Source organism: Danio rerio, chromosome 4 (genome assembly GCF_049306965.1).
Source record: "Danio rerio strain Tuebingen ecotype United States chromosome 4, GRCz12tu, whole genome shotgun sequence".
NCBI classification, from domain to species: domain Eukaryota; kingdom Metazoa; phylum Chordata; class Actinopteri; order Cypriniformes; family Danionidae; genus Danio; species Danio rerio.
In genome coordinates, this window is record NC_133179.1 from 64,401,996 (window position 1) to 64,416,891 (window position 14,896).

Consider the following 14,896-nt stretch of genomic DNA (forward strand, 5'->3'; position numbering starts at 1 on the left):
TATATATATTAGCGCTGTCAAAATTAACGCGTTAACGCATGCGATTAATTTTAAATAATTAACGCGTTAAAAAAAAATTACGCAATTAACGCAGTTCAGGTTTTTTTACTTCCTGTTGTGGTGGACGTGTTCAACATGCAATAAATGTGGATAAGACCAAGGAAGCACTTTTTGAAGGCAAGTTCCAGTATAAAACAATTAGTTGCATCACCAGGCTCTCCAGAGTTTCATGCAGTTTCGGGTGTTTCATTTTTAACTTTCGACATCTGTTGTAAGTTGATACCGCATAGCGAACAGAAAGAAAATCCTCCGCATTTCGTGACTCGGTGTTCCTTTAAGGTAAGGTTCCTTTTAAGGCTACATGGTAGAATTTTAATGAGAGTATAATCTTAATCATATTAAAATCGGAGTATTGGTGTCTTATGTAAATGTACTCAGAACGTCTGGTGAAGTCGCGAGCTGTCAAAGACATTACTCAACCTTTCAGCATGCGCCCTCCAAGTTTAGCGTGTTTCCTCATTAAACGCAACGAAAGCGTATGCTTCGCGTTGTTGTGTCAGAATCCTTGTGAAATACAGTAATACTTTAGGACGCTTAGTTTAAGCAAATTTGATGAACGTGATCATGCGTGTTGAATCTGAGGGGAGTCGCTCCAGTATGGAAGGGCATTGGGGCCAAAACGTCTGCAGCGCGTTGTGTGTGTCTGTCTGTGTGTGTGTCTGTGTCAGGCCTGTTGAGGGGTGTCAGGGGTGGAGTGAGCGATGTATCTGAGTAGGGGCGAGAGGGGTGTGCAATGTATTTAACGACTGGTTTGCAAGAAATGATCATTCATTTGCGGGCATTTGGGAGTCTCTGTGCACTTGCGGGATATTCCTAGCAACTGGATGAATGTAAAGGAGGATTAAGCAAAATTGTTTCTACTGTATAATTAATGTTCTCAACTCACAGCAATAAAACTTTACAATGAGCGCAACAGTTTGTATTCTATAGTTTATTATTATAATTTTTAATTTTTCATATCTGCAATTCCTGTATTTTGGCATTTCTTTTTGCAGTCCACTTAGAATCCAACATGGAAATCAATGTTTTCTTTATTGGCATTGATTGTTTTGAAATTTAAATGTCATTAACATGCCTGTGTTTTAATTTCTGTAATAAATAGGGCTGTCAAGCCAGGATCTTGATGGTTTATTGTGGGTATGTTGTTTACATGAAGAAATCTGTGTTACAAGTTAAACAAAAATTCTATTTAACAATAATATTTTGAGTTTAAATATTTTTTGTCTTGCGTTTACATTAATTTGACATTTAAATAGCCAAAATTACAAGTTTCAGTATTTTAAATGTGATTAATCGCGATTAATTTTTTAAAAAAAAGGTGCGATTAAATTAGTTAGTTTTTTTTAATCGATTGACAGCACTAATATATATATATATATATATATATATATATATATATATATATATATATATATATATATATATATATATATATATTAAGGGTGGAGCCGAACCCGAATACGGTATTCGGAAAGGCACGAATAGCGTGTTTTTACGAATACTTATTTCGAACAAATACTTGAAAAATTATTTGTATTCGGGAGCAAGAAAAACACTATATCAAAAAGCAGCGTTTCCTCATGAGACCACAGTGCATGCCCGCGTGAGTGAGAGAGAGAGAGAAAGAGAGAGAGAGAGAGAGCGAGAGAGCGAGCGAGCGAGAGAGACGCTCAGTCGGAGGGCGGGGCGGAGGTGTCTGGCACAATCTTCTCCACAGATACAGACAGAGAAGGCTCGGCTGAGCGAAAAAAAATCTTATCTGCATCACTATTTTTGTTAAATAGATTTTTGTACCTTAATTGGGTTCCAGATGCAGTTTATAAACTTGTAGCGGAATTTGATCGGGATCGGGAAGTTTGCAACCGGGTGCTCTGTTTACGCAACGTTAGCTCTGTTAGCGCGGTAATTTAGACAATAGACTGTTGACAGAGTAACGTTAACGTTCAATTATAAAGGTTAAAATGATGCTTTTGCAGTTGTGTCGAATAGTATGCACTTATGGGAGTTATATGGTACGTCTACATTACTGTCTTTTGCAGACAGCAAGATATATGCTATAGGCTAGTTAACCTTAGCATAGCTTCCCGTCACTTTTTATTAACTTGAAACTCCTCAAATACATTTGGGCACCCGAATAGAAAAAGAGTGAGACTGCTTCTGAGCCATTTCTTGGTCCTCCACCAGTCAAAAAAAAAAAAAAAAAACATGTTCTTTGTGGAAGAATTTTACAGTCAGTGGTGCTGCAGATAAAACAAACTGATACTGTAACGTTATAATGTGTGCAAAAGTGAAATCGGCAGAGATATTAAACATCTGTCAACATCTCCTATGCATAATCATTCATTTCTTTTCGGCTAAGTTCCTTTATCAATCTGGGGTTGCCACAGTGGAATGAACCACCAATTTATCCAGCAAATGTTTTAAGCAGTGGCTGCCCTTCCAGCTGCTACCCAGCACTGAGAAACATCCATACACTCTCTTTCACACACACACACACACACACACACACACACAATAGGGACAATTTAGCTTACCCAATTCACCTGTATTGCATGTGTTTGGACTGTGGGGGAAACCGGAGCACCCGTAGGAAACCCACGCCAACATGGGGAGAACCCAGTCATGGCTCGAACCAGCAACCTTCTTGCTGTGAGGCGACAGTAATACTCACTGTGCCACTGCGCAACCTTCTATGTAATGTATTATCACATGCACTAAAAGCATCCTCTCCTGATACTGTCTGTGAACCCCCCACAAGCATCAATCCCCTCAATCAGCACAGCTATGTTCTGCTAAATCCTCCACAAGCACCAAACCATCAACACAGCCACATTCTGCCCCAGCAAGTCAGTTTCAAACATAAAAAACTAAAAAAACAAACTTTGTGTCTGTTTTGTGGCAGGCAGATGACAATAGCAGTGCTGTATCTTTTAGTAATATATAGAATACTTTTGTTCTGCCAGATCTCCCAGGCAGGGGTTTATTTAGATTTATTTAGTTAATATTAGTTTTTGGAATTCTGTCCATTGGAATGAAGTTCTTTCAGAAGAAGAACAGTTTTTTGAAGTATTATTTGTTTTTATTCTGTCTATTCAGTGTCCTTCAACAAGAACGGTGGTGGTGGGGTTCATAATATTCACAATGGTATTTTATTAGTTGTTGGTTTAATCATGGATGAGATAATGGCTTCTGTGTTATTTTCTTTTCAATGACATTTCTTGTCACATGTTCAAAAACAACAACCAATATTGCATGTCTATAATTTATATAATGGGTATAATTAAACAATACTTTCACTATAATGTAAATTAGAAGTGTAATAGAAAAAATATATATTTTTGCGCCATTTTGAATTTTACTCGAATACAAATACAAATACAAATACTTTTCCCCCTCAACAAATACAAATACAAATACCGGCTGCTCCGCACATCCCTAATATATATATATATATATATATATATATATATATATATATATATATATATATATATATATATACACATATATATATATATATATATATATATATATATATATATATATATATATATATATGTGTGTGTGTGTGTGTGTGTGTGACTACTATTACTAACAGCAATGTTAAGTGTGCAATATAAAACTGAAAAGGATACTTTTTTAAACTAGTATGGGTCTATAAATCTCATTGTCACCCTTTAAAAGGTTTAAAAACCAACATTTATAAATTTATATATTTATGATTGAAGAATTTTTTGCAAAGCATAAACGGTTATTAACTACTTAATGCTGTGTACAATTTTCTTTAGTCACATTAAATTTAACTTGTTTATTGCTAAAAGGGTTTACATGGATATTGACATGAGACATGAGTATATGCAATTATAGAAAACATGCTCAGTGTTTTCAATATGACTTTCATAACATTGACAAGATCTCCTGCTTATCAACTTTTAATCTCAGAAATTCTTTTGATGGACACACATCATTAATCATTTAAAGTGAAGTTCTCTAATTTTGGGGAGAATTGAATAAGAAATGTAACTTGTCTTATTTTTCTAATTCCTGTGAATTAAAATCTTTAAAAATAAATGAGGTCTGAGCTGATTAGGATGAAGCCTTTGAATAAGAATATTCCTTTAAAACTTATTACATTTTGGAAAATAATTTCTAAAAAATAAAGATGGAAGAGAAAACATTACAGAATAGTGTGAAAGAAAACCTCTGATTAATACTGTGATGTTTTTAGGGATAATATTAATTATTGTTTTAAACTCTTTAGGGTGACAAGCAAAACCCTGTTTAAAGAATGGGTTGAATAATTTTAATTTAGCAAAAAGATTGTCATTTCAAGTAAAAAAAAATCAAATGTGATTATAATCTATTTTAACAAGTTTCCATTTAATTTTGATGAGATGAACAGCACCAAAGCCACTTCTTCCACCTGCTCCATCAATAGAATATCCACCTGTTACCTCAGATGCCACTGAGCTTTTACTATAGTTCCCACTTTGATTTTGGCCACAACCAGCACCAGCAGTACCACCAGCTCCTCCGGCAACATGTACAGAGATGCTGAAGCACTGGAAGCCACTGGACAATGTACCATGTGCCCCCTCAAACTACTTACAGTTATCTTTTTTTTTTTTTTTTTTTTTAGCTCTGCACAGTTGCCAGACAATCAGAATCGCTCCCCAGCAAACATCAGAAACAGGTGGGTTCAGCAAAGGTTTCCACTCATGTAAAAAAAAAAAAAATGTTGTACAACAAATAGTTGTAAAAACTATAATATACAGCCCCTTTAAAAGTTTGGAATATTTTATAATAAGCTTATTGTGCTCACTACAACGTTATTGCATTTTTACATCACTGTTCTTTTATTAAATGTTCTATAAATTTTTATTTATTCACGTTTAAGCCTGAATTGTACGCATGATAAGTCTTCAGTGTCATGATTATGGAGGCCCAAGAGTACGGTGGCCGGGAAGTGCAAAACAACATTACAAAGTTTGAAACACTTTTACAAAGCTCGAGACAAATTTACATTTTGAAAAACATGTTTACCTGTCATCAGACACAATTACATAGGGAAAACAATTTTACCAAGGACGAAACAAATTTACATTTGAGAAAACAAATAAACAAGACGCAAAACACTTTTACAAATCCCGAAACAAATTTACAATTACATTCCCTACGGAAAGGACGTAGAATGAACCAAACACCGGTAGTGACGCGGGGGAAAGTTGTTGTTGTTGCTGGTGAGCGCGGTAAATTCGCGCTGTGGAGTACATGGCGTAAACAAAGTTTATGGTGACTGAACATGGACAGCGGTCGAGGGTTGTTTTGCCCGTTTTGTGGCAAACACATGAGCAGCTTGACACGGTTTTGCTTTGCAAGTGGTCGGTGTTTAGAGTTTATAAAGGACGCGGAACAGACGGAAACACCAGACATGCTGCATCAGTGTTTTCAATATTTTTACGAGATCCACACGTACGCTGTAATCGTGAACATGATGTCAAGTCTACACGGCATAAACATCTGCTTGAGGACTCTTAACAGTAAACTGAGGGAAGCCTGTGTTATGGTTTAACTGGCGTCCATGTTAACTGAGGCCCCCTCTAAGATTTTCACAGCACTTTTTCACTTTTTCACCCAAGTCAAAAGGCTCTGCATGAGTAACAACCAATTTATCCAACTGAGCTACTCCAGTGTACAAGTTGAACTCGGTTTTGGTATATTAGCAGTCAACATGTGCCGTGCTTGAATTGTTTCCATGTACTTGCATTTACATGTTTCTATGCACTCTTACGCTGATATTTTCTCAGAATAGCTCTAATGTTTTATCGCAGTTAGTCAAACCATAATTTTTATAGTTGTAGACTTGTGGAAACCTGTCTACAAAGTCACACACGAGCTGGATATTATTGGTATTTTCCAGTGTGTGTGTGTTACATATCCAATTCACCTGTACCGCATGTCTTTGGACTGTGGGGTAAACCGGAGCACCCAGAGGAAACCCACGCGAATGCAGGGAGAACATGCAAACTCCACACAGAAACGCCAACTGAACCGAGGCTCGAACCAGCGACCTTCTTGCTGTGAGGGGACAGCACAACCTACTGCGCCACTGCTTCGCCCAGCATAAAAATGTACATAAATAAATCACAATTTAAATGGACAAATAAATAGATATGTTTGAATTGTGTTTTTAAATGTCATTTAATTAAGCAATAAAACAATGCATCACAAATACATTTTAAATGTATAAATAAATTGACACTTTTATTACTGTATTATTATTTAATCCATGTTTTAAAGGCTGATTAATCAAACAGTAAAAAATGTTATTAATAAATCACAAAACACATTTTAAACAGCTTTTTAAATAAGCATTTGGCAAATGCTTTTCTCCCTATTTGCTGCTTGGTTTTCTTTTTCTTCTGCCACATGCTTTTCTCAAGTTGAAAATTAATCGAGTTAAAAAATGGCTCTGCTGTAATGAGCTATTGTTTTCCTCTGTTAGGAAAAAAAGACAGTTAACAGTTTTATCTAGATTAAATGACCTTGGTGATAAAGATTTTCTTGGAGATATAGAACAAAATGAACTTCGTATTTTGCCATCAGAGTTGGATTACTATTATACAGAGAAAGCTAAAGGAGCTTTACGATCTAGAGTGAAATGGATAAAGGAGGGGGAGAAAAATTCTTCATATTTTTTTTTAATTCAGTAAAGCAAAGGCAAGCTTCAAAAACTATTAATAAACGTAGCATAAGAGATTGATTGTGACTTTTTCTTTTCCTTTTTAAAAGATAAAGTTCCTATTATAGATGACAGCTTCCGTAAAATGATGGAATCTAAAATTGTTATCTCTGAACTTGATGTTGCTATTTCTGAAATGTTCCCCAGGTATAGACGAAATTACAGTTGAGTTTTATAAACATTTTTGGCCAGAGATGAGATTTTTAGTTTTTGAAGCAATTAAGGAATGTATAGAGAAAGCAGAACTATCAAGTTCTATGAAGCAGAATTTAATCATTAGTTCCAACGCCAAGCAAAGACAAATTATTTTTAGACAATTGGAGACCCATAACTCTTTTGTCCAATGATTTTAAATTGCTCTCTCATGTATTTGCTAATAGACTCAAAAAAAAGTATAGGCGAGATAATAAATGAAACACAATCAGCTTTCATTAAAGGGAGAAGTATTCAGACTGATAGTTGATATGCTCGATTATAGGTATTTAATTCCTCAGACAAGTTTATTTCTATTTCTAGACTTTTTCAAGGCATTTGATACCCTTGAGCATCCTTTTTTGTCTTTAGAAAGTCTTTAGAAACTTTTGGGTTTGGTCCGAGCTTTTGTAGGGTAATTTCCCTGTTCTATACTGATATATTCAGTAGTAAATCCCTGAATTCAGGATCATGTCCTAGAGTTTACATTAAAAGAGGAATTCATCATGGATGTCCCATCTCACCTTTACTGTTTAATATAGCTGTTGAACTTTTTAGTTTAAGTCAGTTTGCTGATGTCACTCTATTAATTCTTAAAAATAGGGAGGTGCTCCCTTTAGCTCTTGTCAAAGTTTCTGTTTCCTAAAGTTTCTGAATTCACCTTAAACCTAAGAAAATGTGGAATATTAACTATTCAGAATTGTACTTTAAGAGAATTAGAGAGTATTCAAATAAAAGAACAAGTTAAATACTTGGGAGTTACCATCACCAAAAATTCTGTTAATAGAGAATGTGCAAATGTTAATATTAAAATGGAAGGGATGGAAAAATCCCTAAATCATTGGCTAGCTAGAGACCTTTCCATATAGGGTAAAATTCTTTTGACTGGGATTATTTAAAATTATATATTTAACTTATCCTTTACATACTTCCCCCAAAATAGTTAAATCTTTAAATTCAATATTATTTAAATTTATTTGGAAAAATAAATCACATTATTTACGTAAGAATCATATGGTCAAAGAGTGTGAATATGGAGGTTTGAAAGCAATCGATTTTAAATGTCTTCTTGGCACTTTTAGAGTTAAATGGTTGAAACAGTGTTTAAGCCTTATTCAATGTGGTATCATTTCCCAAATAATTTGTTTAAAAAAATGGTGGCCTTGAATTTGTATTAAGATGTGATTATGATTGTTCAAAACTTACTTTGAAGCTATCTAATTTTCATTAGCAAGAACTACTTTTTTGGAAAGTGATATTTACCCATAATTTTCCCCTCATAAATCCACTCTTTGGAATAGAAGGGCTGTTATTATTAACAGAAAATCATTGTTTAAAAGTGACAGCTACAATAAAGGCATTATATTTATTAATGATTTGTTAGACAAAAATGGACTGCTAATATCTCATAACAGATTATTAAATAAATATAGAGTTAAAATCACAGATAAAGGTTATAATTTGCGTGGCTATACCTATTGCTTTGTTTAGGTTCATTCAAAGTAATTATTTTGATCCCCTTGTACACTTGTAACTTCTCTTCCGTCTTTAAAAATATCAAATGTTGATACTTTTGATAGTAAATATAACAACAAGCTTATTTACAACATGCCTTATAATGGGTGAGTATAAGTGTTATCATCTAGGAGTTGTTAAACCCTTAGTAGAGAACAAAGCTTTTACCTTTTATCCTAAATATCCAGTAGCACCTGAGGTTACCTGGGGTAAATTACATAATTTTATTCCGGATGTACCATGTGAATGAGTTTATTCAAAAAAGATTTAACTTTGATGTTGACAAGTGTAGCTTCTGCTCCAGAAACACTCGATCACTTATTTTTTTCTTGTGAATTTACTTTTAAATTCTGGTTTGACATCCATCCTTGGCTTTCACTAAAGATTATTTCAGTCCCCCCTATCGTTCTAGAAGATTTTTTATTTTACAAATGGGATTTACATTTTTCTTTCTCTGATGTTGTGAACTTTATTTTACTATTGGGTAAATATCATATTCATTGCTGTGAGTGGAAAAAGTGCAGACCCTCTTTTAGATGTTTTTTTTCTGAGGTAGAGAAAGTGGCTCAAAGCTTCAAATACTTCAGAAATCAAAGAAAAAAATAGCTGAAGCTCTCTTTACTTAATTTTTAAAACATTTATTTTCATAATGTTTTGTTTGTCCTTTGATGTAGATCTTTTGTGCAGCTCCTTGCTCCTTGTTGCAGTGGTAACAATTTAGATTGATTTTATTTATTTTAATGGTAAATATGCCTTGCGATGTTGATTGTCCCCTGTTTTGTGATGTAAACTTTTTGCAACAAAAAAAAAAAACACTTATGCTTAGTGGATTAAACAAGTTTTTCAAAATTGTGTAAAAATGTTTGGATTAAAAGTTTTGATCAACTTCACATACTGAATGTCTGTGCATTTGAGAGAGAGAGAGAGCAGATATGTCGTGTGAGATGTGAAAAGGAGTGTGAAATTTATCATGTCCTGACTGCAACAGTAAGTGGCAAAAAAAAAAAAAGCTGAACAAAAAAGACTTTTATTTTGGCGTGTTGTGTGACGTCATAAGGCTGCGCCGCTTCCGCGCTGTGGTTCAACCGGAGGAAGGTTTGTTTCACAACTTTACACAAATATAAACCGATTGATTAAAGTTTCAGGTTTTTCTTTCGATATTATATACCTGCGGTTGACTATTATTTTAATCCTTTATACAACAAAGTACTATTTTAATAACAGTAATCGAGGGCTATTGTTTGAACAACAGAAATGTGTGTTTTAATGAAGGTTTTATTTATTTACTAGCATAATGTCATTCCAATACAAGTATACATTATATATATATATATATATATATATATATATATATATATATATATATATATATATATATATATATATATATATATATAAGAAATGGAGGACTAGTTTTTATCAGATCATTTGTTTGTGGCTATTGTTTCTTGCTCAGACTTACCTGATTTATTTTTGTCAATCACTCTCATATAAAGAAACTGTTGAAGCAAGTGTTGAAGAGAAGTTATTTTGTTTCTGTTCATTGTCATTCTGTTCTGTTCATTTTAAACAGAATAAAGTGTCCAAACACAGAGAAAAACTCCTGCTGAAGTGACTGATCTCCACACTGTTATAAAGATGGCATTTATTAAAGAGGAGAGTGAAGATGTGAAGATTGAAGAAACATTCACAGTCAAACAGGAAGATCTGCAGGAACAAACAGGTTATATTTTATATATTTTAATAATAAGAGTACTAAATTAAATCCATGTTGCAGCCCTGAGTGTGCTGCCTAGTTCTCCTAAATGCACATAAGCACTTATTGAAAGACAAGAATGAGTTTCTTTTGTTACTTGTTCTCTTGTCTTTAGTCATTATTTTATGTATTATTAGTCTCCCATTTTCTGTACCTTCTTAAGGTTGTTGCTTTTCTTGTTCTCCTACTTTGTGTAAAGCGCCCTTGAGCACTGGCGCTATAAAAACAATACATTTAAAAAAAGTTTAACTGAGCTGATGACATTTGACCTACAGTGTTCTCATAGAAGATATCTGCTATTACAGTGATAGTGTTGGCTTGGTACTTTCCATTTGCATATGTCAGGTTGATCACAATTCCCTTTTTTTCATCAACTTCTTTATGGGTTTAAACTTTCTAGTAGTTGTTACTAGTTCTCAGAGATAGTATCAGAGTTAGAATTAAACCTTTATTATAATAACTAATTATCAGGGCTATTGTGTTTAAACAGGGTTTTCGCTGAGTCTTAAAATGTCTTAAATTCTCAAATGTTTTAAAAAATCAAAAATTTGGCCCTAAAAAGTCTTAAATTTGCTGAAATGTTTTGTTGTAGGTCTTAAATCTTTTTTAAACAAGTCTTCATTTTCCTGTGTTCATGTTTTGTTACCCAATTTGGTCAAAACCCACACAATCACCAACAATCCATCTCAATAAAACTTTCAACTTTTATTTAAAAGGTCATTTTTACTCTATTTATCATAATGGTAAAGACTGTTGAGGATATCCACCTGGACAGATTGTTTTGAATGGATTTAGTTTATTAAAGTTTTTAAAAATTTTTTTTAAAAATTTGTTAATTATTTTTTTTATTTTAAAGAAAGTTTATTTTGGAAAAAAGTGTGTGGATCCAAGTCGAACTCTCTTGTTTTTACACAATATTTAAGATCTTTTGCTAAGAAATATCTAAAATATTTTAATATTGTTATCATTGATCTATTATTGTATTATTAATTATTTTATATAAAAAATATTTTTTGATATGACAAATAAAAAACCTTTTCTTCTGGGCCATTTGAAAAATTCCTTAGTCTAAAATTTTATTCATAATGGTCTTAAAAATGTCTTAAAAAGTCTTAAATTTAACTTGGTGACACCTGTAGAAACCCTGATTTAAAGTATGTCAGAAAACGTGGATGACTCTAATTTAAATATGCTAAATGAAATGGACTCTAAAATAATAAATTATTATAAAACATTGTACAGTATTCGAAACTATATGATGATGTGGGAATATGTGAGACAAAACAAATTATAGTGGAACAATAACGTTTAGCATTGCACTGACTACAACTGGCCAACAAACTAGTCTAAAAAAGACTTCTGCTGCTTAAGAAATGGATTACAGCATGCTGATATAATGCAGAGATTTGAGTGTAAAGTTCATCAGTATTGACCATATTCTTCACGTACCAGCAGGCGCCACCATTGGAATCTTTTTGCTTTTTAAAGAATACATTTTTAGATCCTTAAAACAGTGTAATGCTGCTTGTCTTTGATCTTGTGGGGGAAACCGGAGCACCCAGAGAAAACCCACGCAAGCTCAGGGAGAACATGCAAACTCCACACAGAAATGCCAACTGACCCAGCCGAGGCTCGAACCAGCAACCTTCTTGCTGTGAGGCGACAGCACCACCTACTTTGCCTCCTTGTTGCCCGACAACACTGATTTATTTGCATATTTTTTATGCGATATTCCAGTTTTGCAAATAAATTTAATTGGCATTTTTGGATGGAAACATAGCTGTAAGGTTTGGAGCTTACACTGCTATTCTGAACCAATAATCAGAAACAGAAAGCAGTTGAAGGATGGCGTGTTTAAATCCATTATTTATCTGACTCCATCAAAGTTGTTATTATCATTGATAAAGAGAAAGAATCTCAAACTTAAAGCAGGTAAAGTTGATTATTAAGTTACATGTTTGAATATACAGACAGTAGAATGAAACAAACTAGCATACAGTATAAAGAAATTAGCTGTACGTGCACTGCTGAGCAACAATAACAGTGAAACTGTCTTTGTTAGCATATGAGGCTACGCAGCCGTGTGCAGGAGATGCAGAGTAAAAGCCATTCTCCCAGATCAACACTTACCTTTACGTATTATACCCTGAGCAAAGCATTGTTAAAGATGAGTGAAAATCAACCCCCAAAACGAACTGAACATGAGAGAGCACAGTTGAGGAGATAAAGTGGGTGAGAAGAACATTAACATACTCTCCTCAGGCCATGACTCAACAATAGTAAATATATTGTATATTGAAATACAAGCAATCAATGTCTCTGTTGATTTTAGCACTACAATGCTTAAGTCATAAACTGTCAAATGACACCAAACATGATAAAGCTATTTGAAGGAAGATCACAAGCAGAAGAATTGTGTATGGTGAAAAGCACATGGTTACTGCAAGCAAATGGCAGAGATGTGTACTGGAGCTGTGATCAACTCTGCCAAGCCAGGAGGACCTATCCCATGCTTGCAATGTCTCAGAAGTCCTTGATTAGCATAGAAGGAATATATAATTGAAGAATATATAATTTTTTTCTCATCCTGCTTACCCATTACCTACATTTTAGTCACACAAAGAACAAAGTCACGTACGAGAAAGGCTTGTTCTTCTTTAAATAATAACTATCTTAAATTCACAGACCTTCAACAGAGACATCTACTGTAAGTAGATTAATTGGATTATTACACTTCTTAAAACTATGTTTTAGTACTTCTTACTTTCTTATTATTCAACTATTTTAATTGATTTTTCCAAAGTCTTTAATTTTTAAACAACACACATATTGAACAACAAATTAACATGGTACATAGTTACAGACATACACCCCATAAAGAACAAGGGTGAAAGATAAAAATAAATTAATTAATAAAAATAGATCAAATAAATTAGGAAACTAGGGATAAACTCTCACCAAGGATATAATAACCTCTGAGCGTTCAATGTAGGAGAGGAAAGGCTGCCAAACCTCTAAAACTTTTTTGTTGAGTCTCGGATGATGTACTTAAGGTGCTCGAGTTTAAGATGTGATAACAATTCTAATATCCAATGTTTGTGGGATGGTGGGTTTGTTTTTTCCATCTTAGGAGAATCAGGCGTCTGGCCAATAAAGAAGAAAAGGCAATGATCTCTATTACATATAGATGAAAATGATCTAAAAATATTGGCCCAAAATTTATGCAATCTAGGGCATCGCCAGAACATCAGATCTGCTGGCTCCAAACCAGGGGCGTTGCTAGGGTCGAAAGGGATAAGGGGCTTAGCCCCAAAGAAATTGCCCCCCCCCCCTCCCCCCCCCCACCCAAAATAAAAAATTTATATAAAAAAAGAAGTTTTAATTTACCAAACTAATATACCTACTCTAATCTTATTAACAGGATTAAAAATGGTTAATAATAAATAAGGGGTTTTTAAGACTTGTAAAATCCAAATAGGAAAAAAAACATTGATAAATGAACCCACTTCTCATTTAATAGTCTGTTATGAGCCATATCAATCCTCTTGAGCCTCCTATCTCCTCCTGATTTGAACTTTCTGTTTGTTTTTTGAAAATGTAATTTTCTGCATGTCTTCAAATCTGAAAATATGATTTATTTTATAGTGTGAGTTGTTATCCAATGTGATACAAAGCTACAAACATGTTCATTTGGACAGAGTGATTAACTGAGGTGTAGTGTTGTCAAGATAATGGAATTTCTAAATTCAATACCTTGCAAAATATTGATATTCAATAGGCTACTATTTTTTTTATATAATAACAATTCTATCAAAAGTAGTAGGCTACAAAAAATGAAAATAAAGATCTATATGCTAGAAATATGTTTACTTTAAATTTCTTCAGGGAATTTTTTTTCAGTTTTCCTCAAAATAGGGTGATGTGGGCATTGTAGCACTTTAAATGCATGTAATGCCTGTTTTAATCATACTTGAGCAGAAATTCCATATATGCCTCACAAAAGTAGAACATTCTAGGAAATCCCTAATATGGATGAAGGCAACCAGCTGTTGCTGTAGTAGAATGAAAATAAGATCTGAATAAAAATAAAAAGGCTTTAACTGATCATTTACACGACTGCAACAATAAATGTTTTATACAGTTGAATTATTAGCCCTCCTTTGAATTTTATTTTCTTTTTTAAATATTTCCCAAATTATGTTTAACAGAGCAAGGAAATTTTCAGTGTAGCCTATGTCTGATAATATTTTCCTTTTGAAGAAAGTCTTATTTGATTTATTTCAGCTAGAATAAAAGCAGTTTTACATTAAAAAAAAAACATTTTAGGGTCAAAATTATTAGCCCTTTTAAGCTATATTTTTTTCGATAGTCTACAGAACAAACCATTGTTATACAATAACTTGCCTAATTACCCTAACCTGCCTTTAAATGTCACTTTAAGCTGTATAGAAGTGTTTTTAAAAATGTCTTGTCAAATATGACTGTAATCATGGCAAAGATAAAATAAATCAGTTATTAGAGTTGAGTTATTAAAATTATTATGATTAGAAATGTGCTGAAAACAAATTTCTCTCCGTTAAACAGAATTTGGGGAAAAAAATAAACGGGGGCTAATAATTCAGACTTCAACT

At 33.4% G+C, this 14,896-nt stretch overlaps 2 protein-coding genes across 2 annotated transcripts in view; one reads left to right on the forward strand and one right to left on the reverse strand.

Moving 5' to 3' along the window:
* The window catches only part of LOC137489786 (uncharacterized), a 284,916-nt gene that overhangs the window by 257,388 nt on the left and 12,632 nt on the right, over positions 1–14,896 (forward strand). Inside the window, exons 1-2 of one of the 2 annotated variants that reach the window (XM_068220067.2) lie at positions 9,554–9,604; positions 10,083–10,232. The exons of the other annotated variant lie outside the window; for it this stretch is intronic. Coding sequence (XP_068076168.1) covers positions 10,148–10,232 — 85 coding nt within the window. The 5' untranslated portion in view covers positions 9,554–9,604; positions 10,083–10,147. Of the gene's footprint in view, positions 1–9,553; positions 9,605–10,082; positions 10,233–14,896 lie in introns of those variants that run through there. 2 annotated transcript variants of the gene reach the window in all.
* Positions 1–14,896, reverse strand: part of LOC137489914 (uncharacterized) — a 171,963-nt gene that overhangs the window by 112,485 nt on the left and 44,582 nt on the right.